General features: G+C 41.0%; 1 protein-coding gene across 2 annotated transcripts in view; it reads right to left on the bottom strand.

Annotated features, from left to right (window-relative positions):
- The window catches only part of ZRANB3 (zinc finger RANBP2-type containing 3), a 427,423-nt gene that overhangs the window by 170,866 nt on the left and 229,928 nt on the right, over window positions 1-26,629 (bottom strand). For both annotated transcript variants that reach the window (XM_089683596.1, XM_089683597.1), the window contains 2 exons: window positions 22,989-23,160; window positions 13,184-13,318 (listed from right to left, as the gene is read on the bottom strand). In XM_089683596.1, the coding sequence (XP_089539722.1) occupies window positions 13,184-13,318; window positions 22,989-23,160 (307 nt within the window). The remainder of the gene's footprint in view (window positions 1-13,183; window positions 13,319-22,988; window positions 23,161-26,629) is intronic.

Below are 26,629 nucleotides of genomic sequence, written 5' to 3'. Positions count from 1 at the left end.
TTAAAGTGTTACTTAAACTCAGGACCTTGGATTCACTATGTTCAGTCTCCCACAGTACACAGAACAGGGACATGCAATTATTTTAGCAAATATAAACTATTACCATAATATATACCTTTTCTCATCAGCAGTTAGAGCAGTCTTGTGACTTCTATAAGTGTCCAGCAAAGCACATGTTAAAGCTTGTAGGAGGCGTTTTCATTCTGCTGTAGGAAGATGCAGGACCCCTGACCTCTGTCCGGACAGTGCTGATTGGCCCTGTGCTGATCACATGCACTCTCCTCCTCCCCCCACAAAAAAAAAAAAAAAAACCTCTCTAGCAATACACTCCACACTAAGCATGTGCAGAGTGACTCCACACGATATGTTTGATCAGGAGAGGACACTGGAAGAAGGGGAGGATCATAGAAGTCAGGATCAAACAGCATTTTTTCACAATGCAGAGAATTAACCCCTTAGGTTCCACAGTGAGTATAACAAGCATGCTTTACTACATATACAGACTGATTTTACTGTTGTGGGTTTAGTAACACTTTAAAAACACCCACCGCTCCGGAGTCTAATCACCCCAGATCACAATACCAAGCAATACACCTCTGATTACAGTAGGCATCCAGATAAAAAGCTTAGAGCTATATAGATGAAATTTCATATATTTTCATTATTTCGATAGGCATCCCTTTAAAAGAAACTCAGAATAAAAAAAAAAAAAACAAGTCCCGTCTTCTCAATTTTCCAATTATAGCCGAAGCCGTATACAAACATCGCCGAAGCTGAGAAATAACGGAGGCGCGGCGGCTATCTATCTCCTAAATTGCAGCATTTTAATACACAGTGTGCGTGTGAAGTCACATTAACGTGGGCTGCCAATAATGGCGGGCTTCAGATACTGATCTAATCAATTTACACTTATGTTCTCCGGTGCTAAGTGTATTAATAGTAAATGTGATCGTTAAGAATGATTTGTCTGCAGGTAATGTGGAGAGGTACGGTCCCCATGGTGCCAGTGCGGTGACATCTCCTCACACAGATACAACGTTGTCTGCTAATCTAAAAACTCGGCTGTTATTAGAGGCAGCTCAGTTTCCATGGCAACACTTGAGTTATAAACCTTTGGTGGGTGTTTGGGTCTTTTTGCCTCAAGAAACAGCATCTGGCTTGGCAAAAAGCTGTTGTTTTGAGAAAAAAAAAAAAAAAAGAAAGAAAGAAAAAAATGGGAGCAAGTGTAGAACATATGCAAGCGTATGTATTTTTATCTGGATGTGTTAAAAATACCATTTCAAAGTTTGATATCAAAGTTGAAGTCTTCAGCAAATGTTACCTCTGCGGATAATGGAATTTTTCAGAGACGTGGATAAAGTTTCTGGGGAAGGGGGACTTTTGGAAGCGAGTAGAGATACGCCGTCGAGTAGGGGATGCTTTAGGTAACCCTGGAGAAAAAGCAAAGCCGAGGCCCTGAGCCACCAAATTTTAATGCGTACTGAGCCCTAGGAAGTAACAAATCACTGAACCAAAACAAAAATCAAGCCGATTTCTCAGAGCTACCGGGTTTTACACCTCAAGCATTTACCATGCACTTATATAAACTGTTTTACCTGACAAATAATTTACAGCTCTGTTCAGACTGGGCATGCCATCCAGACCGCACAGCTAGATCAAAGACCAGTGTTTCTCAACCAGGGTTCCTCCAGAGGCTGCTAGGGGTTCCTTGAGCAATGAGCCATTAGTGCCTCTCAGATAAGTTCTCACAGACCAGGGTGGAAAAAAATCAATGATTTTTTTAAAAAAAATTTTTTAAAAAAATCGGAATTTTTTTTATTTAAATTGGATTTCTTTTATTTAAATCAGATTTTTTTATTTAAATTGGATTTTTTTGAATAAAATGCATTTTGAGGAAAATATATTACCATCCAAAGGTTATTCCATCATGAAATAAAGATTAGTTTTTTAATTATGTAGAATAAGGCTGTAAATGTTTAATTGTTTTGGTAAATAAATTCCATGAATCCATTCACAATGTCATGCTCTTCCAGAGGTTTTTGTAAGATTATTGGGCAGTTTCTCTCCCTACAAGATATTATCACAGATGATTGGTTTACTTTTGCAGTTCTCAAAACTGAATTTGACTCAGCGGCGATCACATGCCTCTTCTTCACAGCAAAAATGTTATAACATGAACAGAGTTAAGAAAAAGACCTTCATCCTAACTTCTACAATCCTATGAATACAGAATCAACCCCTTCAGTGCTAAGTTTCAAGAAGTTCAGTGAATAGAATAGAAACAATATTTTTCTGGGGGCTGGGGGGTGGAGCCTAAACATGGCGGCGTCGGAGAGCACGATGTGAGTGCTCTCCGATAATCTCATACCCGACCACCCCGAGACCCTCACGGAGTGAAGCCCTACCTGATTGTGGAGGGCCCTGGGGAGAGAGAGGCAGACGCGGAGAGCGGAGCTTGCACGGACCTCCGGGAGGTGAACTTGCTGGGGAGATCCCAGCGCAGCTGCCGGGTTGCCGGGGAAACGAAGCTGGGAGGCGTGAGCCGCAAAGGACCACTGGGAAGTAGAGACGCCGGCCGGTTCCCTCGTAGAGAGGTAGTGACAGGTCGGCTCCCCTTGCACCACATGAATGAAAACCCGTGCGGCTAGAGGAGGAGAGATGCTGCAGGAGTAAGGGGCCAGCTACGGAGGACCCCTGGAGGGAAAGTGGATGCTGGCTGGCGCCCTGATGTGACAGGGTGTTGCCGGTGTATAGCTGCCTGTACCACCTGGACGGCTGTTTGATCCTGGGTCAGGGAGACCCATAAATATCAGATGAACCACCCTCCTTCCCTGAGTCGACTTCTAAGGACCGAGAAAGGAGGAGGAAAGAAAGAAAAACAGTATCGGAAACCCTGAGGAATCCCCCCCCAGGACTGAGCAGCAGTGAAGACCTCCCACACAAGTATGGAGTCACCGTCCTGAGAAGGGAAGGGTGAGTGAAAAATGCTGGGAGCTTATTGTGTGGTGAACCCCTGAGTGATATAGGCTACTAAGGGGTGAAGGTGGGGGAGGATTCCCAGGGGTTAGAAGATAAGAAGAGAGGAGGCCCAGGCGTCCTAGGAGAGTAAAGGATATAGGAAAAACTGCAAGTCTACCAAGTTATTTAGAGGACATGAAGAATAAAGGTCCCAAGGGAGCAGGGCCCAAAGGGTCCCAAACAGGAACAATAAAGAAATATACATCATATGAAAATACTACGCCAGAAAGGACCCAAGGTGCAAAGGGGGAATTGGACACTAGTTCAGGAAGTAGTCCTAGATTATCATTGGGCTTGAATAGCAGCAGTAGCCAACAAATAGTGGATGGCCTGGGAAGGAAAGGATCTGAAGGTGAATTACAAGTACCAAATAAGAAAGAGATGACTGAAATGTTTCAAAATTTGGAAAAAACGATAAAAATGAAATGACAACTATTCGAAACGATTTAGGACATCTGCTATCAAGAATGGAAGAAACGGAGGAGAAAGTTAAAACCCAGGCCCAGAACATAGATAATCTAAGGAAAAAAATAAGCCAATTAGCAAATAGCCAGAAAAAATTGATCTATAGGATGGAAGTTCAAGTAAATAAAGAAAGAAGGTGTAATCTTAGAATACGAGAAATCCCAGAGACTGCTAAAGGGGAAATATTATATGAACTAGTTAAAAAAATCCTAAACTCCATAAGAGATAGACCTGAAATAGACGGGATCAAGTTAGACGGAATGTTTAGAATAGGAAAGTTCAATCAGGCTACTGAGAAGGAAAGACCGAGGGACATAATTGTCCAGTTCCAAAACTTTGGGGTCAAAGATGAGATTTGGAAGAAGACCAAGGGAAGATCATTAATTAAGTTTGGAGACTTGACTATCCAAATCTATGCGGACTTAACAGTAGAGACCCTAAGGAGAAGGAGATCCCTGAAACCCCTGTTGGAGCAAATGAGAAAACAGAATGTGCAGTATAGATGGGGTACCTCAGTATTTCTAATTGGCTGGAAAAACGGGGTCACAGCGTATTTGCGATTTCCGGAGGATTTAAGAGATTTTTGTGATAGACTGGACTTGCTTAGAATGGAGATAGCTGGGTGGGAAGAAGAAAAAGAAGACAAAGGAAATATAACTAATGCAAGAAAAGAGGACTGGCAGCACATCGGGGGGAGGGGAGAGGGAGGCCTGGGGGTTGGGGAGGGAAGAGAGGGAGAATTAAGTAGAGAATGAGTTTTTTTGTTTTTTTTTCTCTCTCTCTCTTACTTCACTCTCTCGCCACTGGTCTTCCTCCTCCGGAGGTTGAGACCCGCTTGGAGGTTACGGTTAAGGGTGGGAGGTAAAGAGTAAGACTCTTGCTGAGTCTAGACTATAGAGAGGGAATCGGGGGGGTCGGAGAAGAGGTGAGCCGTACATAGGTGGAGCTTACGCCCTAAATTTTAATCAGTGGTGGAAATGGATCCACAAATGATTTGTAGGCAGTTTATACGCCTAAAAATGGGTAGGGGAAAAATAAAGAGAGGGTGTGAGGGGTGGTAGGTGGGGGGAAGGGGGGGGAGGGGCTAACATTCTGCAAGATATCCGGGCTTAATAGGTGGAGACGAAATAGAAGAGAGAGAGACAGAATTAAGAAGGACGGAAAGGGGCTAATATTCTGCAAATCATTCGGGCCTAATAGGAGGATACGAATTAGAAGAGAGATAAACAACATGAAGAAGGATAGAAGAAATACAGTTTATAACATATAATGTGAATGGGTTGAATTGCCCTGGGAAAAGATTTAAGCTGTTTAAAGAGTTACATCATAGGGCAACGTCAGTGGTATTTTTGCAGGAGACACATTTTGAGATAGAATCAAATGTGAAACTAAAATCCAAATATTATCCTACATGGTATTACGCTGACTCTCCAATTAAAAGAGCAAAGGGGGTGGCAATAGGATTGGCAAAAAATATGAGATTTGAGTTGGAAGACAGAAGGACTGACCCGGAAGGGAGATTCCTGTTTTTGAAAGGTAAACTACAGGGAATTGAATGCACACTAGCCAATGTATATTGCCCCAACAAGAAACCTGAGATCTTTCTGAAGGGTTTGCTAAAAAAAATTGATAGATTTTAAAAAAGGGCGTTTGATAATAGCAGGAGATTTGAATCTCTGTATGGACCCACAAATGGATGCAACCTCCCTTGTGCAGAGAGAAGGGGGTAGGTCCCTGAGAGCTTTGAGTAAGGTGATCCACGAGTACCAGCTGGTGGACACCTGGAGAATAATGCATATGAAGGACAGAGACTATACCTTCTTCTCTAATGCACATGAGATATACTCGAGACTGGATTACATTTTAATAGATCACCAACTCATTGAAATGCTGGTTAAAAAAGAAATAGAGACAAGAACTTTTTCGGACCATGCCCCAGTTGTAATGAAAATGGGATGGGGAAAAAGCTGGTCGGGAGGTTTAGGATGGAGGTTAAATGAGGCTCTTCTCTTGGATGAGGATATTGTGCAGAAGATCAGTGAAGAGATTAAGGTATATTTCCAGGAGAATGAAACAGAGGAAGTATCGACAGCTACAGTATGGGAAAGTCATAAGGTATATATAAGAGGAATCCTGATAGCGATGGGAGCAAGGAAGAAAAAAGAAAGAAGAGAGAGGGTTAGTGGACTCTTAAAGGAAATCCTGGATCTGGAGCAGATACATAAGAAAAAAATAACAATAGAAACAAGACAGAAGTTAAGGGATAAAAAAGACGAATTAGAGAGTTTGATGGAAGAGGAGAAGAGAAGAGTATATAATAAAGTATTAAGTGAAAGATATAGATGGGGTGATAGACCAGGAAAATATTTAATGAGAGCCCTGAATAAGAAGAAGAACAGGAATTATATAGAAAAGATAAAAAGCCCTAAGGGGGAGATGGTCCACTCAACTAAAGAAATCATTAAAGTATTCACGGAGTATTATAGAAAGTTGTATAACATCAGTCACCAAGGAATACCAAAAGAAATTAGAGAAGGTATTAACGAAAAAAGGAGGATATATTTAAAAAATGCGGGATTGCCAAAGCTTAGTGAAACACAACTGAACTCCTTGGATGCAGAAATTTCTCAGGAAGAAATAGAAGCAGCATTAAGAAGTACAGGGGGAGGGAAAAGCCCAGGCCCGGATGGTTATACTGTTAAGTACTATAAAAAATTTTGTGAAGTACTGTTGCCAAAGTTAAAGAAATACATGAATGACTTGGGAGGCGGGATGGAGGGGAGGAGGGAATCCCTTCAGGCCCATGTAGTTCTCATCCATAAGGAGGGAAAAGATCCCTCTCAGTGCTCTAGCTACAGACCAATTTCATTATTAAACACTGATACTAAGTTGTACGCAAAGGTCCTAGCAAATAGGCTGAAAGATCTGATGCCCGAATGGATCCATGGAGACCAGGGGAGAGAGGGTAGAGATAATGGCTTGAGAACTCTGATTCTTATCCAGAAGAGTAGAAAAGGGAAAGCCCCGGTGGTGCTCTTGTCAATTGACGCTGAAAAGGCGTTTGATAGAGTGGACTGGGGCTTTATGATGGACAACTTGGAAGTGTTGGGGATTGGAGAGAGAATGCGTGAATGGATAGGTAAACTATATAAGGAACCCACCGCAATCATCACGGTAAATGGGGAGAGGTTGGAATCCATTGGGATGTCCAATGGAACAAGGCAAGGATGCCCATTGTCCCCCTTGCTGTATGTATTGACATTGGAACCCCTGCTATCAATAATAAGGAATAGTGGAGCGGTAAACGGAATCCAGATAGAAAATATAGAACATAAAGTAGCGGCCTTTGCGGACGACCTACTGTTTTATGTAGGCAACCCCCGAATAACACTACCAAATATAATGAAGATCCTGAAGGAATATGGTGAACTATCTAATCTAAAAATTAACCCAACAAAAACTGAGACTTTGAACATTAATATACCAAAGAGCGAAAAAGAAAGGCTACAAAAAGAATTCCCCTTTATTTGGAGAGAAAAAGATATAAAATACCTAGGAATAAAACTCGCTATCTCATATAAACAACTGTATAGATTAAACTATATCTCTCTGATAAATGAGATTAAGGAAGAACTAAAAAGATTAGAAGGAGGAAACCCATCATGGTTAGGACGTATGAACCTAATTAAAATGGTAATTATACCTAAAATACTCTATAGATTTCAAATGATCCCGATCAAACTCCCAGAGGTGTTTTTTAAGATGAGAAAAATGCTAACAAGATATATATGGAGGAATAAAAAACCAAGAGTATCATATGAAACACTAAGTAGGACTAAAGAGAAAGGGGGGATGGGACTACCTGATGTCAAGAGATATTACAAAGCAGTAATGTTAGCAAGAATTTATGACTGGACTTTTAATCATAAGGGGAAAAGTTGGGTAAAAATAGAGAATGATCTGAGTGGAATCAATCTGAGTAAGATGATATGGGTTCCAGAACATTATAGAAGAATTAAAGAGAGCACAAGCACTTACACTTTAATTGTCTTAAGGATATGGGATAATTTACACAAACACATGAAATGGGATTTTAATTCTATATTAATGCCACTTGCAAACACGGAATTTTTCCCTCCAGGAAAAGATGAGATATCAGGGAGATGGTTTAAAAAGGAAGATATCCAATTGAGAGACATATTGGTAGAGGGGGAATTGAGAACATTTAAAGAATTAAAAGAGATGGGAGGAGATATGTTTACTAAAATAGACGAGTGGAAATATCATCAATTAAAATGTTTTATAGGAACTCTCCCAAAACCCTTGAGATTAAAAAAGGAGTGGAATATGTTTGAAAGGCTATTAGAAACACGTAGAGATGGGAAACATGGAGTTACAAAAATGTATAGAATACTCACAGAATTAGACACAGACACAAAGTTAATTTTTGTAACAAATTGGGAAAGAGATATGGAGGTGGAGATAGATGAAGATCAACAGAATAAGATATTTAGATTAGTTCACGAGAGTGTTAGTATGAGAGACATTGAGATTAACTATAAATGTTTGACACGATGGCATATTACACCGAGCACTGAGCACAGGATGAGGGGGGAGAATTCAAAAATGTGTTGGAGAGGATGTGGGGAAGAGGGCACGGTGTTTCACATATGGTGGCAATGTCCAAAAATTCAGGTTTACTGGAAGACAATAGTCAAATTAATAGAAATAATAACTGGAAATAATATAGGATTAGACCCAACCATGTTACATAGTGTTGAGACAACAGTAAATAAATATAAAGAATCAGGTGTATGGTACTACTTAAGTGCTGCAAAAGGGTTGATCCCCAAGTATTGGCGGAAGACAGAGGTACCAACGGAGGAGGATTGGATCAATAGGGTAAACCAGATTAGCAGAATGGAAAAATCTTATCATATTCAGGAAGACAGGATGAAAATATATTATTCACGATGGGAAAAATGGGAAAAATCGGGATTGAAAGAGAAATATAGAAAACTCTAAACCAGGATGTTATTCGAAGTTACTGGGCCTAGAGAAATTGGACATCTTGCAGAGGGGAGGGAGGGGGGGGGAAGGGGGGAAATGGTGAGTTGGGAGGGAAGGGAAAGAAAAGAGGTAAATAGAAGGGACAGAGTAGAAATGTATTGATATTTATATGTATTGTGTTTCTTATAATGGAATTTTTGTAATAATGTAAAAAATTAATAAATATTTAAATTAAAAAAAAAAAAAAGAAACAATATTTTTCTGATTGTTTGGAGTGGAATAGATCTGCACAAGAAGAAAGTGAAACCAAGTGTGAGGAGGAAGGGGCTGACAGTCTAAGTTTCTTAAAATATATATATTTTGTTTAGCCAAATTAGTTAACAAACATGGATGTTTAAGCAAATCACATATGCTGGAATGTTATTGTTTCAGTTGAATAAATCTATTTAAATTGTTATTATTAAGGTAATGATTATTTTTCTCCTTCCTAAGTACAACAGAAAAGTTGTCCAAATATGAATGATTAACCTATTAAACTGGGGATAAAAAAACTAATATGGAAAGTTGTTATTCTAAAAATCTTCATCTACTTGCATATTAAAGTTATACCAGCAAGAATTAGTCTATGTAGAAAACTAGGATTTAAATCAAGCCTTACTGACTAGTGATTTAAATCAAATCCACCCTGTCACAGACACCATTGATCTTTTTAGCTATCTGTAAGGAGGTAATTCATCCCACTGACCACAAGAGTAAGGAGCATTCTTCCTACTGACCATCACACTAATGTATCATGAGTTGTAGATATAGTCATTTTTTAGTTATTTCAAGGTTCCTCTGTGTTGAAAACGTTGAGAAAGGCTATCCTAGACCATGTAACAAGCACCACACCACTGCTAAGAGGTCCAGATACAACTTTAGTCCTATAAAAAACAGGAGGACAACACAAAAAGTAACCAACGCATCTTGGGTGCTCCAAGAGCGCCCCCTTCATCAGGGCAAGAGAAAAAAAATAAAAGAGGGACATCTCCATATCAATCTGATATTAATACATTGTATTGATATTGGATTGATATGGAAATGTGCTTATGTTTTTTTCTAGCCCTGATGAAGGGGGTGCTCATAGAACACTCAAATTGTGTTGGCTGCTATTTGTATGCTTGAACCTGGTGGCTCAGAGAGTAGGCTTGACGTTTGCGGTAGTTCAGCAACTTGTGACTTACTAGAGCTCAGTACGCATTAAAGCTTGGTAGCTCAGGACCTCTGGTTTGCTCCTGGTTTTACTCCTATATTCTTTAAAAGTATAATTAAATGGTAAGTTCACTATTTCACAAAAATAAAAAGGTGAACAAACTCCATATATCCTGGCCACCATTCCTGACCCTGCTGAACATAGCGGTTGTGATGTCCCATGCTGCCGATATAGGGGTCCATACAGTGCAATACACAGCCCAAGAGAAAATATCAAACATAATGGTCACAATAGTGAGCATCCACACCCCCCCCCCACCCCTTCCTTCCTTTCCCCAGCAGTTTCCAGTGCAGGACTGAAGGGGACATTAATGTAAAAGATGACTCTGATGCAGATACTGGAATGAAGGGGGACTCTGATGGGGACCCTGATGAAAGGGTGGCCTTGATGGAGATTATGATGTAAGGGGGGGTGTCTGATGGAGATTATGATGTAAGGGGGGGGGGGGGGGGAGTCTGATGGGGATTGCGATGTAAGGGGGGGGTCTGATGAGGATTGCGATGTAAGGGGGGGGGGGTCTGATGAGGATTGCGATCTAAGGGGGGGGCTCTGATGAGGATTGCGATCTAAGGGGGGGCTCTGATGAGGATTGCGATCTAAGGGGGGGCTCTGATGAGGATTGCGATCTAAGGGGGGGGCTCTGATGAGGATTGCGATCTAAGGGGGGGCTCTGATGAGGATTGCGATCTAAGGGGGGGCTCTGATGAGGATTGCGATCTAAGGGGGGGCTCTGATGAGGATTGCGATCTAAGGGGGGGCTCTGATGAGGATTGCGATCTAAGGGGGGGCTCTGATGAGGATTGCGATCTAAGGGGGGGCTCTGATGAGGATTGCGATCTAAGGGGGGGCTCTGATGAGGATTGCGATCTAAGGGGGGACTCTGATGAGGCTTGCGATCTAAGGGGGGACTCTGATGAGGCTTGCGATCTAAGGGGGGACTCTGATGAGGCTTGCGATCTAAGGGGGGACTCTGATGAGGCTTGCGATCTAAGGGGGGACTCTGATGAGGCTTGCGATCTAAGGGGGGACTCTGATGAGGCTTGCGATCTAAGGGGGGACTCTGATGAGGCTTGCGATCTAAGGGGGGACTCTGATGAGGCTTGCGATCTAAGGGGGGACTCTGATGAGGCTTGTGATCTAAGGGGGGACTCTGATGAGGCTTGCGATCTAAGGGGGGACTCTGATGGGACACTGATTTTATTTTTTATCTAAAGATCTTTCTCTTTTGTTTTGAATCATATCATGTGGATTGAAAAAAATAAGTAAAACTTATTAAATAAGACTTTTTTTTTTTTCTGGCCCAAGAATATTTGTAAATTTTATGAAGTGGCTATGGTGCAGAAAAAGTAAGGAAACCCCTGGTCTACAGCTACATTGGAGATTTTAGTTGCTCAGTTCTGCTATTAAAATTGCAAGAGAGTAATTGCTAGGTGCAACAACTGTTTGGAAAAAATGGCTTGGTAAGAAGTAAGCTATACGGGAAGCATGTAGTTGCATCTTAAAGAGTCCAACACACAATGTAAGCATTCTGCAATCACGCGAGATTAACTGCTTCCACATGCCACCTGTGTAACTAATTCCATAGGGAGCCAGGAATTGCAAATGATGAGATACTGAAATTCTCCTGTGTAGCTCTTTGCTATTTAGTTGGTGGCAACAATTGCCCTTGTAGGTTGGTCCTGAAGTAGGCCAAACACGAGAAAACTTTGGCTGCTTCATGATGGAATGTCTGAAATTTGCTCAGTAGGTGACCGTGACGCCCCCCCCCCCCCCGGTCAACATCTCTCAGTTGAAAAACTAAGGATTCAGGAGATTCAGCCACCCGATCTGTGTAGTGTAGATGGAGGAATCTGTTTGATTTTTTCTTCTTAGCCTGCAGGTCAAACAGAAAAATCTGTGTATGGCCAGCTTTAGGCTGCATTGAGCTTTGTTTTTAATTTGCCTTATATCCCATGGTTGATTGGCATTCACTGAAAGAAAAACAGGACATTGCATTTTTGTGCACTGTGCTCCAAGACGCTGTAATGTGTCATACAGAATTACATAACGTTAAAAAAAAATAAATAAAAAAGGCAAAAAAAGAAAGCAGTGCAATACATTTTGACACACTGCAGTGCACGTTAACACTGCACATGTGCGTACAATAATGTGCGCTGTGTGGTGTGTACAAGCCTTAGGACCTCTGTCAAGGTTTTCACTGCTGGTGCTGACTTAGCACAGTATGAAACATGGACACACAAAATATGGGACACCTCTGTCCTACCCCCTGAAGGAAAAAGCAGCATATTTATTTTATTTAAACACATGAAATAAATAAATAGAACATTGACAACTGCATAGAAAAGGCTATTTTTCTGAAATCCTTTAAATTAAATGATTTGCTATTACTTACAAATAATGGTACCAGATCCCCTCCCCCAGGCCCAAGTCAAACTATCTTTCTGTATGTATTTTATACTTATTTACAATTGATATTTAGTAGGAAAAAGATTGTTTTTAGCCTTTGTAACACGGGTCTTAAAACAGAGGTCCTGCCATTCAAACTTCTGATACGCCATCCAATTGGAATGCAGGTTTAGAGTGCATGAAAATTAAAGTGTTTCTAAATACAAGAACAAAAAATTGCACATACTGCATTTAACCAGTCCTTTGATTCGGTGGCTGCATTCACTTTCTTATTTCAGGCTTCTTTTCTTTCAGTTATTCTGCCAGTAACACAATTCCTGTCCCAGGCAACACTCATCTTAATGTAAATATACGGTAAATATGGAGGAGCAGCGTGGTTACCCTTGTATAGGAAGTGTACTGAAGCTACAGCTTCCCTTTCCCCTCTATAACATAGGTGGGGGATGTTCTGTAGTCCTAATACTTCCTCAACACATTGTTTGCAATAAGAACACTTGCTTTGCTATTTGAAGCATGATCCAGCTGTTTTAACCCACTAAATACTGGAAAACCACGCCACAATGGCACATTGTGTGCGACTGCAGCATGGCCCCATTCACTTGTGTGACCAAGCGTGACAGGGAATATAATTTCTGCTGCAGCATGTGTACACCCCCAGTCGCTGCCTGCACCAGCAAACGGGCGAGCAGATGAGTCTGTAAAAATACCACAACCGCAGGGTTTTACTGCCCCTCAATCACAAGTAAAAATGAGGCCTTAGGCTTTAGTACACAGGACTGCACTGGATTTCAGACAGGATCAATGTGTATTTCTTTGCATTTATCGAACAAATATAATAAAACAGTTTCAATTGTATAATTAAAAGTAAAAAAAAAGTTCATTGTTAGGTTTTACATGCCCTTAAAAAAAAAATAAAAATAATAACAAGACAGCATTACATGACCCAGAGTCAAATACTGGCTATAGTAAATTGCCATCTGAGATTAGGCGAGCCAAGATTATTAGTACCAAGGATCAGTGACAACTTTATACCTTAGCTAGAGCAGTTTGCTTATACATGCGTGTGATGAGCCCCATGACTTGGATGAACGGACTGGTGGAGTCTGAAGCCATCGATTCGGGACATCTCATCAGTTTCTCCCATTCTTCAAAGCTGGTGTTCATTTCCTGTGTAGAGGAAAAATGAAACAGATTTCAAGCAACGGTGAACAACTTGATTCCAATTCTGTAGGTCTCAAATTAAAAAAAAAAAAAAAAAAAAAAACACACACACATTGTGCTGGCAGCAGGTATATTACTTGACTTTAACTACAACTATTATATATGTGATCAACAGAACGTTCTGTTAGAGGTGTAGCTGGATTTTAATTTTGTGAATTACAAAGTGATGCTAGCACTACGTGGACTAGGAACACTAAGTTGGAGTAGTGCCAAGTGTCTCTGCATCTCCGAGGAACTACTTAGCATTGGAGAAGACCAGGAAAAGGAGAGAAGCCTGGGAGTCACGTGTACAGGCAAAGATATTGCAAAACCTTTTCATACTAAGGGTCCTTACACATGGGGAAGTCTAGCTGCACAGCATGTATCCTGGCATTTTAGTGCGCCTGGGAGGTACAGGTGCAGCATCTGGCCATGCTGCCTGCAGCCTGTCAAGAAAAGTCCTTGTATTGTTTTCACAGAATACAACTTATTCCATGAATGGGGGAGAGGCAGATGAATAACAGGATCCTCTCCTCCACTCACAAAGCATGTGTGAAAACAGAAAGGGGCAAGAAGCCATTGGCACTTCTTCAATGTATGGCAATATTCGAGACGAGAGCAAGAGAACCTGTCAATATTTCTACACGAAGGAGTAATCAGAAGGAAAAGGGATACACTTCAGTAGAGTTAAGTAATGATACTGAACCCATTTCCCAGAAAAACTAAATTTAACTAAACTTCAGCTTTACATAAGCAACAAACAGATTAGAACCAAACTTTATTTTAAAGGTTTAAACGTTTGTGAAATCTGACCATTAAGCCTGAGCATTGGAGGACAGGCAGTCACAGCCAGAAAAGCAACCACACTGGAATGATGTGTTTTCATGCCTAGCATGGTCAGTTTGAAATAGGAAAGCATTGGGACTGGCAGGACACCAGGTATTTTACACAAATAACAGAATATTGTTAACACATTTACATGGCACAACAAACACATATCAGGAATATGAAATGGTGGGATAACATATTTTTTAGGGAAATCATTGAGCAACATTCTGACAAATCAAAGACTGACCGTTCTGACAAAGACTGACCATACAGTATACTATCTAATTTTACACTCTCCATTAGATCTACTATCAACAATGCAGTACAAGGGCCTGCTTGATTTGATACAGATTGAAACAGGTGTTTAGGTTTGTCCTCCTGTCACGGATTTGGTAACTAAAGAAGTTTGTATAGAAAGTGTGGCTCCACAACATAGTAACTTAGCATGTGGCCCACATTGTACAAGATTTGGGACCTTCATCATACAGCTATCAAATGACAGAGGTTGGTAACCCCATGATCTAAACAAATACAAAATCTGACGAGAGAGCGTTAAAAATAAAAAAAAAAGAAAAAAAAAAAAATGTATGCCATCTTACCAAGCTAATAAATCAATAGGGAGAAAATGAGTCTCTTTGCAAATCTTATCACTTAAAGGGATTATACAGCATAGAGTACATTTAAAGCAGGCTCATTTTTAAATGTCTGCACTGGGTTTTCTGGGAATTTTAATTTAATCTAAATAGGGATACAAGCTGTGATTCTCTATTTTACTTGCTCTGTACCCAAGGGGCAAAGAGCTGGTAAAAAATACATCCATGTATCATTCTGACAACCCTTTTTATCATTTGTGCAGTAATTCTTTTTTTCTATATTGTGTGACATTACGGAGACATCAACTTATGCACCATATTTTGCAATAAATAAAAAGGGGATATCAGGACTTTCTATGCAGGAGGACGTAGACCTCTTTAACATAAGTTATTTATTGATCCATAAAAACGACGAGACTTGCTGGACAGAGCTGCTATTATTGGCTTGTGGAAGAAAATAAAGATGTAATGAAATGACAGGTGGAGGACGTGTCAATGTGACATTGTTTAACATGTAAATCTGCAGTCCTGAATGCTCATTTTTCTGGATAAAAATCTACTGGCAGCTCCACAACGCTTTCCTTGTTTGGTCTCATGTATTGATCATTGGGATCACAGACATAAATAGCTGAAATGATATGCAAATCTTGAATTTTTCCTGTAGAAATTAAAGTGAAATTAAAGCCTAATTTTAACGGCTCTTAAAAATTTTCCCTTCCACCTCCTCCTACCTATCTTGCCTAAACTCTGTAAAAAAGAGCTATATACTGACCTTTTTTTTTTAAGCCCACTATGGTCAGGTGACCCTGCAACTTCAACTCTCCTGTGTCATGGAGCACTTGGCAATGGCTGGGAATTCTGGGAGCAGCGACATCACCCATAGGCTTCCATGATGCAGCCGTTGTCACTCCTCCTCTCCCTTGCAGCTGCTTTCCAAAAGTGCTCCCTATGCTCCTTCATCCAGAGTAGGGAACGAATACAAGAGGTGTGTTACTGGCCAGATCACCAGGTGAAAACAGAGGGGGAAAAAAAGCCTAAGAAAAGAAAACCAAAGCAGCCACCACATATGATGATTGGTAAGCTGCAATATATATTACATTTTTAATGTATAAAAAAGGTGCAGCGCTAACATACAAATAGGCAACAATACGTATTAACTATGCAACATCATATGAAAACATATAAAAATTCAAAGTGACATAGTGCATATACATAAAAGTCACTACGTTGTGTCTGATAGGACGTGAGGAAGGGATTGTTACATCCAAAGGAAAGTTCAGTGAGAGGATGTGAGTAGGTTCTCAAACAATCTACTGCTCTCCAAGCACCACCGACTGTGTGCACGGTGATAAACTGGGGGTACAAATTACGCACTCACCAGATGCGCAATCTTTATGCGCTTTTCTGTACAATAACATGAACGACATCCATTCCCTCACACAGGGTCTGGTTAAATCTAGTCAGGTCCCCTTCTTTATTCAGCACCTTGCGAACGGCCTTCTCCTTAGCTGACCACCACTCTCCAAGACAACCTGGCTCCCGCAGGAGCTTACGAATCCAGGTTGTAGTTATAGAATGGACTGCAATGTCACGCTCATGAGATTTAAATTTGGAAGATGGAGATGACAGATAACCGCCCTCCAGCGATGCAGCCTCTGACGTGAGGATGTCTGACGTTCACAGAATGACGTAACCACGAGCGGAGAACCGGGGAAGAATCCTCCTCAGCTTCGTGCCGCTGAATCTACCGTTACTGCATCCGCCTCAGCCAGCCGACACGGCCGCTCTCACAATTCAAATTTGAATGGTGAGAGCGGCCGTGTCGGCTGGCTGAGGCGGATGCAGTAACGGTAGATTCAGCGGCACGAAGCTGAGGAGGATTCTTCCCCGGTTCTCCGCTCGTGGTTACGTCATTCTGTGAACGTCAGACATCCTCACGTCAGAGGCTGCACCGCTGGAGGGCGGTTATCTGTCATCTCCATCTTCCAAATTTAAATCTCATGAGCGTGACATTGCAGTCCATCCTATAACTACAACCTGGATTCGTAAGCTCCTGCGGGAGCCAGGTTGTCTTGGAGAGTGGTGGTCAGCTAAGGAGAAGGCCGTTCGCAAGGTGCTGAATAAAGAAGGGGACCTGACTAGATTTGACCAGACCCTGTGTGAGGGAATGGATGTCGTTCATGTTATTGTACAGAAAAGCGCATAAAGATTGCGCATCTGGTGAGTGCGTAATTTGTACCCCCAGTTTATCACCGTGCACACAGTCGGTGGTGCTTGGAGAGCAGTAGATTGTTTGAGAACCTACTCACATCCTCTCACTGAACTTTCCTTTGGATGTAACAATCCCTTCCTCACGTCCTATCAGACACAACGTAGTGACTTTTATGTATATGCACTATGTCACTTAGAATTTTTATATGTTTTCATATGATGTTACATATTTAATACGTATTGTTGCCTATTTGTATGTTAGCGCTGCACCTTTTTTATACATTGTCTATTGGGAGGTCTTATATGGTGCCTTTGGTGTACAGCTGCTGATTGTTCTTGAGAGGCGCTCGCATATCTATACATTTTAAGTCTATATTACATTTTTGCTTTTGGGTTTAATACTGCCTTATGCAGTTTGGTGGAGTCACTGCAGTGCTTATTTACGCTATCTTTTATAGTAATCTAAAAATCTCTATATGTAATTGCAATAGCAAAAACACAGACGTGAAAAAAGTAAAAATTTAAAAGGTATATCAATTTTTTACTGTCAGGAAAAAGTTGCAATAATAATTGTAAATATACACTCACTTCCAGAGAGAAATAGAGATGTTTTTCATTATTTAATGGATGATGAATTGTGAGAACAATTTTGTTACTTTGTTATGAGACTGTATATAAGATTACAACCATTCTAAGAATTTGTGTGGAATCTTTGCTAAAGCCTACTGAAAAATGAACTGGTGTACGGCCAGCCTTACTCTTCCGATTGGATCAATCCGTCATCCCCATTTTTATTTTTCAATTTGTTTTACAACAAAAATTGTGGATAATGAATATTAAAAATATAATGAAGCAGAAGGAAGCTCCATAGCACAGTACAGAAAGGACCTTTCCACAAATTTACAGCTGCGGTCCCCCAACAGGAAGCTGTGGTTTTTGATTACAGAATACACTGTAAAATATATCTCTGTGCTCTCTGACCTTTTAAATAAAGTGAAACTGTTGCATATTGAGAAGCCACACGACTGGTGACATTCGGCACCCCAAAAAAGTTCAGCATTGAAGATTAAAGTAGAACTAAAAGCAAAACTTTTTTCCCATTTTGGACGGAGTAAAGCTGGGCATACATGTACTGAAATTTGGCAAATTCAGTATGGAATTTTGATCTATATATGGGCAGGGTGGTTGCACAGAACCTTTTGAAAAACCACCCAGTCAGATTTTTGCCGCTACAGCTGAAAGCACTCATTGGTGTATTCTGATGGTGGGGAAGACTCCCTGCTGTCATAATACAGTAGCTCAGCAAAGAAGCTTCCTCCATCCTCATTAAGTATGTAAATGGAAGAATTGAGTCATTTTTTTTCATTGGATGCAAAAAAAAAAAAAAATGTATCATCTATCGGCTGTTCAGTGGAGGTTATAACCCCTGTGTTTTATTTTTGTCATATGTGTCCCATTGGGGAATTTCCTGTCCTAGAGCCAAAACAGGAAGTGTGAGGAAATCCATATTTGTCACCAATTGGAAGATTTTCCCTTTATTTCCGTTCTGGTGGCAACCCAAAATTTGTGGTTCTCTTTCACTTTTGGTGATAACAGTAAACAGGACAGAGAGGGCGATTGAGCAGCATTTTTTTTTTCCAAAAGGGCAGTTGGACAGAAGTGGATTGGTTGATACACTTCTGTTCAACCATAGTGGCCATACATAGATCGATATTTGGCTAGTTCCTGCAGAACAGGCCAAATTTCGATTTATGTGTGGCTAGCTTAAATAAAAATAAAAAAATGAGCAGGCAGTTCTTTATTGCAGAAGTGACATGCTATGCCTCTTTGGCAATGAAACACACTCACCTATTTGCTCATAGTCATGTATTGAAAGTGTACTGGGCTACACATGCCGAGCGCAGCATTCCAGACACAAGGACATCATCCCCGCTGGCCAATCAAGAGGCTGAAAACCTGGCACTCGGAAGTAGCTTAGGGAGGAAATGACGGCAGCCAGGGACAGATGTAACCATTGCAAGCAGGTGGAGGAGAGTATTCTGCAGACTTTAGTTCCAATTTAATTGCTGGTATAGTGAAGATGGGAGTACTTATCTTTGATTGTGTAAAGAAATGCAGTGTGTTTCTGAGGTAAATCCATTCTCTCCTATTACTGCCTTTCAGCTCCTTCCCTGCCAGTAGCCCGATTTATGGGTCTTTGTTAGTTCAAGGTGAGCTCCTTTACTTCGATCTGCTCCAATGACCATGTACTCTTATGCTCCCAGTAACTCATACAAAGAATACTGTTCAAACAATCTGATCCTCTGAATATAGTGCTGAAAAACTCCCTCACACTTGTGGAGGCAATAAGAGAGAATAAACAAATGAGAATGGTGTTTGATACCTGCAGATGTGAGTTAAGATGCATGAGTTCCTACATTTGACAGCACTACACTCAGAATTCAAAAAGAAACAGACAGTTAGGAACAGTGTCCTTTGTAAGAGTTATTGGGGGCAAAGAAGCACCAATATCCTCATGTGTGATTGACAGAATATACAGACACGTTGCCCGCATTCTTTCGATGTCGCTGCCGTGAGCGCGCTTGTATCCTGGCAGTCTGCGCTGTCAATCCAAACTAATTAGGTATTCGTCTCCTTGAAAAGTAGCATGGCCCCTTGTCCTGGGTTTTACAGCTGTCCTAAAAGCAGCTCACCACCTTTCTTTTTCTCAAAGAAACACAAACAACAGCCAGAGAAAGAGAAAAATACAGACTTGATTTAGCAAGGTTTAAATGCACATGAATGAATTCTCACCAACTTCCAGCCTCGATTTCCTACGTGTTTCTTACCCCAACATTTCATATTCCTGATATGTTTTTGTTGAACCATGTACTTCTGTTAAAAAGTTGACTTTTCAATTTGTATTGCTTCCTTTATGTGAAATCTCTTATGATCCTGGCAATCCCCCTGATTTCCTATTACAAATTGACCACAGTATGCAGAGAAACACATCCTTTCCCACATGGTAGGTTTACGGTCTGTGATGGGAGCACAGCCTGCCAGTCCACCAATGGACAGACATGTGCTGATACACAACCCCCTGCACAGTAATTTACTGGGAAGATCAGTGTATTGCTCTCTGTCTGACTCCTGCCTCCACCCCCCCCGTAGCCTCCACCCCCACCTCACCAAGACCCTTATTGCAGCTGAGAATAGTTGTAATTTATGGGAAAAAAAAAAATAAATATATATATATATATATATATATATATATATATAAAATATACACTTTTTAATTTTAATGCCTTGTATTTCTATTTTAAAATGATGGGTTGTTATACAAGCTAATGGTTCAGACATACTTTAAGGTTTGGGAAACTTGGCTTCATTATGCTATTTCAGTCCAGGACCTGTCTACCCTCTGCTACTTGTAAACATCCCATTTCATTCCTAGTTAACGCTGAACCCCAAGGAAGAAATATCCCTGGAATATCTCTTCCCCTGCCCCCACTTCTAGTTATCTTCTCTAGCTTCCCAGAATCCCTTTTTCTCTCGTTACCCCTAGATGACATTAGCAACCGAGGCACCTTCATAGACCCCTTTTGCTCTCCTGCTTGTCATGTAGACTCTGCAACCGTTTTGTTATCTTTTCTTTTAAAAACCTAGAACAAATATGCTACTTGTGCAAACCTACAGTGCATTCATAAAGTATTCAGAGCCCCTTCAATTTTTTTTTCAATTTTATGTCGTAGCCTGAAACTACAGTTGTTTAAATTATTTTTTTCCCCTCAATCTACACTCAGTATCCCATAATGACAAAGTGAAAACAGAATTTTTGCAAATGTATGAAAAAGAAAAAACTGAAATATCACATTGGCATACGTATTCAGACACTGTGCAACAACACTTGAAAAGTAGCTCACGTGCCTATCTATTTAAACCTTTGAGGACCGTAAGATTTTGGAACGCCAAAAGAATCAATTTTTTTGTTTTTAAAGTTCGTACACTTCAGTTGCTGTAACTAAGCCATTTCATGAAATAATTGGCAAAAAGCTAGATCCATTTGTTGTTTGTTGATAAGAACTAAAATTTTGACTCAAACCCCAAAAAAAAAAAAGAGTTTTAAGTTCTTAATCAGATGATACACGCAATTAAAAACATGGGACAAATACGTCCCTTGGTCCTCAAAGGGTTAACCACAGTGAAGTGAAGCATTATGGTGGCAGCATCATGCTTTGAGGCTGTTTTTCTTCAGCTGGAACTGGAGCCTTAGTCAAGCTAGAGGGAATTATGAACAGTTCCAAATACCAGTCAATATTGGTACAAAACCTTCTGTTAGAAAGCTGAACATGAAGAACTTCATCTTCCAGCATGACAACGTACCAAAGCACACATCCAAATCAACAAAGGAATGGCTTCACCAGAAGAAGATTCAAGTTTTGGAATGGCCCAACCAGAACCCAGACCTGAATCTGATGGAAAATCTGTGGGGTGATCTGAAGAGGGCTGTGCACAGGAGATTCCCTCGCAATCTGACAGATTTGGAGTGTTTTTGCCAGGAAGAGTGGGCAAACATTGCCAAGGCAAGATGTGCCATGCTGATAGACTCATACCCAAAAAGACTGAGTGCTCTAATAAAGTCAAAAGGTGCTTCAACAACGGATTAGTGTAAGGGTGGGCACACTTATGCAACCATATTATTTTAGTTTTTAGTTTTACTTCCCTCCACCTAATATTCTCAGTTTGTTGTTCAACTGAGTTGTACAGTTTATAGGTTACATGAAAGGTGGAAAAAGTTCTGAAATGATTTATCTTTGTCTCGTTTTTTTTTACATCACAGAAACCTGACATTTTAACCGGGGTGTGTAGACTTTTTATATCCACTGTATGTGTTACACAGGTGGCAACAGGTTAAGTTGGGGATGTCTATGGATTATTTTTGAAGAATAAGGATCTTGTTTGTTGTCACTTGAGGTGTAAAGGCCAATAAGTTGTTTCAATTTAGAGGTACATGCATTGTTAGGGAGAATTTACATATTATTTTAGACATTAGTTAAAGCAGAACTTCACTCCAAAAGAGGGTTGAAGAGCGCGTACTGATTTTTATCAGTACCCACTCCGACTTCCGCAATCCTAGCCTAGGCAAGGATAGCGTCCCTTGCCTCACCCCCCACCTCCTCCCACAGCCTCCTGGGACAGGTCAAATGTCATGAAAGCTGCAGGACCATTCACAACGCACTAAACAAGCTTGCTTATTCGCAGTGGGAAGACAGCTCTGGTTCCTCAGGAAGCCACAGCTGGCTTCTGCATCCATGATGGTGGTGTGTTGGCAACATGCAGCAGTAAAAACCACTGGCTGTGGAAACACAGTGCTGGAGCCCTGGGAACCACCAACTGCAGGAATAAAACACTGGGCCCCCAGAGAATTACTGGCTGTGGGAAAACAGTGCTGAACCCAAGGGAACCACCGGCTGAGGGAAAACAACGAGGGGACCCCACCGAACAACCGGCTATGTGAAAACAACGTGGGACCCCAGGGAAAAACCAGCTGTGGGAAAACAACGCTGGAACCCAGGGAACCATTGGCCGTGGGAAGACAACGCTGGACCCCTGGGAACCACCGGCTGCTGGAAGACAGTGCTGGACCCCAGTGAACCACCGGCTGCTGGAAGACAGTGCTGGACCCCAGGGAACCATCGGATTTGCAAAGATGAACCCCAGGCATTGGTAGGTACCTCATGTTTAAAAGTCAGCAGGTACAGTATTTGTTTACAAAAAAAAAAAAAAGTTCCTCTTAAATATGTCCTTGCATAGTTAAAGTTCACCTGTAGGTTCTACAGTTTGGGGCAGTAGGGTTAAGTACTCGAGTTCAGGGTGGGGGGGTTAAATGTCAGAGGATTTTCTTAAATTTTTCTTTTTGGTTCCCAAAACTCTACCTTAAACAATACTAGCATACACATTGAATCACTCAGGTATCAACTTTTCATGTTCCTACTGGGATTCAGTAAATTTAGTTTACAACCCACCTTTGCTATGTCTTTCGGCAGGTCGAACGGGATGCGCTGTCTGATTTTAGGAGGAAGCTGGGTTAAAACCTCGTTCTTTAATCGCCTGATCATAATGCTGCTTAATCGTTGGTGTAAGTCCTCTAAATTGGAGGCTCCTCGGTAATCCCACTGAGTCCTGTTGCCGAAGTACCTTGGGGAAATTTGAAGAAAAAGAAAAAAAACACACTTGAAACCCTGCGCCGCTGTGAAAAGACACGTTAAACACTTGTCTCTAGCTGTAGGGCCCTGGAATGTACTAGAGAGCCATTGATGCAGCTCTTGGTGACATCGAAAGCATTAATTGATCTGAGAGTGCCCGGGCACCTGTTATAATGCATTGCATAAACACCAGACATATCTGTGTTTGTTGAATGCAGGATTAAGTTCCCACAGACCTCCTTTGATCTCTTGTTGCAAAAGCTCTGAGCAGACTGGAGTCATCAACAGCCCATGGAATTCAATTACATTTAGTTAAAGAACATTTCTAGCAAAATTAAGGTTTATTGAGAGCGAGAGCTGGAATGCTCCATGCAAGGTATTAACGCCTATTTAATGCAGAGCCCTAGATACATGCATTAAGGAGAGCCGCAGAGACCTGTCCTCAGGCGGTGTTTTCACCGCTTTACATAAATTCAGGAGAAGACCTTTAAGTAGGGGCAGAAAAATAAGAATTTTTTTTTTCCCCCAAACTAACACATATTTGTTTACCATTATCTATTCTAGGTCCAGAATAATTTAGCAATTTGACTCAGAGCAATGAAAGTAATTGAGTTAGTAAATCGAGTTTATTAACTCTATTGCCATGATATGCCTGTAAATGCTTTCAAAGGAGGATTGGCAAAAGGAAAATGATACCGTACCCAAACCTGCAGGGAAACATCCAGTCCCCACGCACACGGGACGTTTTTACAGTGGCTTTTTTTGGCTTTTGACGTTTTTTTCTACAGTCAGTAAACCATCCAGCATGTTATCCTATGTGTTCATACACACAGACTGTAATAAATGTTTTTTGGCTGGAAAAAAAAAACAGGAATAGCGGGTTTCTAGAGGAGGCTTTAGCTGTAAAAACGCTCGAACGCTGAAAAACGCAGCAAAACTGTGTTTTTTTACTTTTTTGACCCAAAAATTATTTTTTTTGGTAACAAAAAAAACCGCTAAAAACCACAAACGAGAAAAAAAAAGCACTAAACGCTAATGCGAAAACACTAAAAAATGCTGAAAACTCATGTTTTTAATGTGACTTTACACAGCTAACTTTACCGTTATTAAAACCCCCCATGTGCATGGAGCCTTATAAATAAGAGCCGTGCATTCAGTAAAGCTTAACTTAAGGGGTGGACTGACAACTCATGGGGCCCCCGGGCAATAGGGGATCATGGGGCCCCTGTGTCCTTGCCCAAACTCAAAAAAGCCTATGAAAAAGGTACCAGGGGCATCTCATGGGGCCCCCTACTGACCCCGGGCCCTCGGGCAGTGCCTGAGTTTCCAAATGGTCAGTCTGCCCCTGCTTAGGGATAAGCAAATGTTTTTCTAAATATAAGAATCATGTATTCTTATTGAATTTTTGTGTTCTTTGGGTATTTTTTTCCAGATCTGTGCCGTAATCTAGTGTGAAGCTTTCCCTCAGTGCAGCAGCTTCTTGTAATGGAGACTGCTCAGTGCTGCTCTCTATCCTTGTGCCGGGTGACTGATCTTGTCTCTGCCCACAGTTTTCTGCAGGCAGCCAGTAATGCATGGAATTGTTTGTGTTCACAAATGTCTCACACAGATCAGACCCTGCTTCAGCCTCTCAACTTGCCATTTTCTACAAATTGACAGTGACTGATCACTATGGGAGAAGTCACTGAGGAAATGTTTCCTCCTGCTTGCAGCAGACTGAAGGCATCTCAAGCAAGGCTATTTTCTGCAGGGAATAGGTGCAAGTACTGTACTTTCCACTTCTAATTCACCACTGGGGGTCTCTGCCCCCTACCCATCTATCTGCTACCGAGCACTGTCCCTTGGTTCCACCCCCTAACCACACCCCAGTACCACCCCTTTTAGAGAATACAACTATAGATCTTCCAGCAGTCAGCATCAATAAAACCTCCAACAGGCAGCAACAGTAGACCACTGGATCTATTCTCAACAACAACTTACCCACCCCCAGCAGAAGCAGATCTCCCAGCAGCCAGCATCAATAGACCATCCAGCACCCCATGCCATTACATACATTCAGTGCTGGAAGTGCCAGAACTGTGTTCCCCAACATTCCGGGTGAAAAAAAGCCCTAATCTCAAGGGAGGGATTGGTATACCGGGGTCAGTGCCTGAAGTTGGGCTTTATATATAGCAAAATATTTGATAAAGATATACAGTGCCTTGAAAAAGTATTCATACCCTGTGAAATTTTCCACATTTTTGTCAAGTTACAACCAAAAATGTAAATGTATTCAAAGTGGCACAAAATTGTGAAGTGGAAGGAAAATGATAAATGGTTTTCAACATTCTTTACAAATGAATATCTGAAAAGTGTTGTGTGCATTTGTATTCATCGCCCTTTATTCTGATTAAATTAAACAGAGTCCACCTGTGTTGTCATTTAATCCCGGTAAAATACAACTGTTCTTTGAAGCTCTCAGAAGTTTGACAGAGAACATTACTGAACAAACAGCATCATAAAGGCCAAGGAACACACAAGACAGGTCAGGGATAAAGTTGTGCAGAAGTTTAAAGCAGGGTTATACTATAAAAAAAAATATCCAAAGCTTTGAATATCTCACGGAGCACTGTTCAATCCAACATCCGCAAAATGGAAAGAGTACATAACAACTGCAAACCTACCAAGACATGGCCGCCCACCTAAACCGACAGGCCGGGCAAGAAGAGAATTAGTCAGAGAAGCAGCCAAGAGGCCGATGGTAACTCTGGAGGAACTGCAGAGATAAACAGCTCAGGTGGGTGAATCTGTCCACAGGACAACTATTACTCGTGCACTCCACGAGTCTGGCCTTTATGGAAGATTGGCAAGAAGAAAGCCATTGTGGAAAGAAAGCCATAAGAAGTCCCTTTTTCAGTTTGCAAGCCATGTGGGGGACACAGCAAACATGCGGAAGTAGCTGCTCTGGTCAAATGAGACCAAAATTGAACTTTTTGGAGTTCTACAAAGTATTCAGGGGGGCTGAATACAAATGCACGCAACACTTTTAACATATTTGTAAAAAATTTTGAAAACCATTTATCATTGTCCTTCCACTTCACAATTATGTGCCACTTTGTGTTGGTCTATCACATAAAATCCCAATAAAATACATTTACGTTTCTGATTGTAATATGACAAAATGTGAAAAACTTCAAGGGGTATGAATCTTTTTTTCACGGTATTGTACATTTTAAATTGGAAGTCCAGAAGATTTTTGTTTCTTTTTTAATTATTGTGCTCTGTAAGGAGTCATCTCTAATGATGCTAACACTATGCCTTCAATGCTGCTGTTTAGTGTAAAAATGGCAACTCCTCAGATATTACAGTGCACTTCTTTTGGGCAATGTGGCTGTCTTTTTGGCTATGGTACAGTGAGGTGATTGTATTTGTTCACTTTCCCCTGTCCATTCACACAAAGTCTTGTATTCTGTTCACTAAAT

This window comes from Staurois parvus, unplaced genomic scaffold (genome assembly GCF_062004578.1).
Source record: "Staurois parvus isolate SC_StPar_1 unplaced genomic scaffold, SC_StPar_1.0 ptg000315l, whole genome shotgun sequence".
In the NCBI taxonomy this organism is placed as follows: Eukaryota; Metazoa; Chordata; class Amphibia; order Anura; family Ranidae; genus Staurois; species Staurois parvus.
The sequence above is the reverse complement of the archived record's forward strand: the minus strand, read 5'-3'. Positions and strand labels throughout refer to the sequence as shown.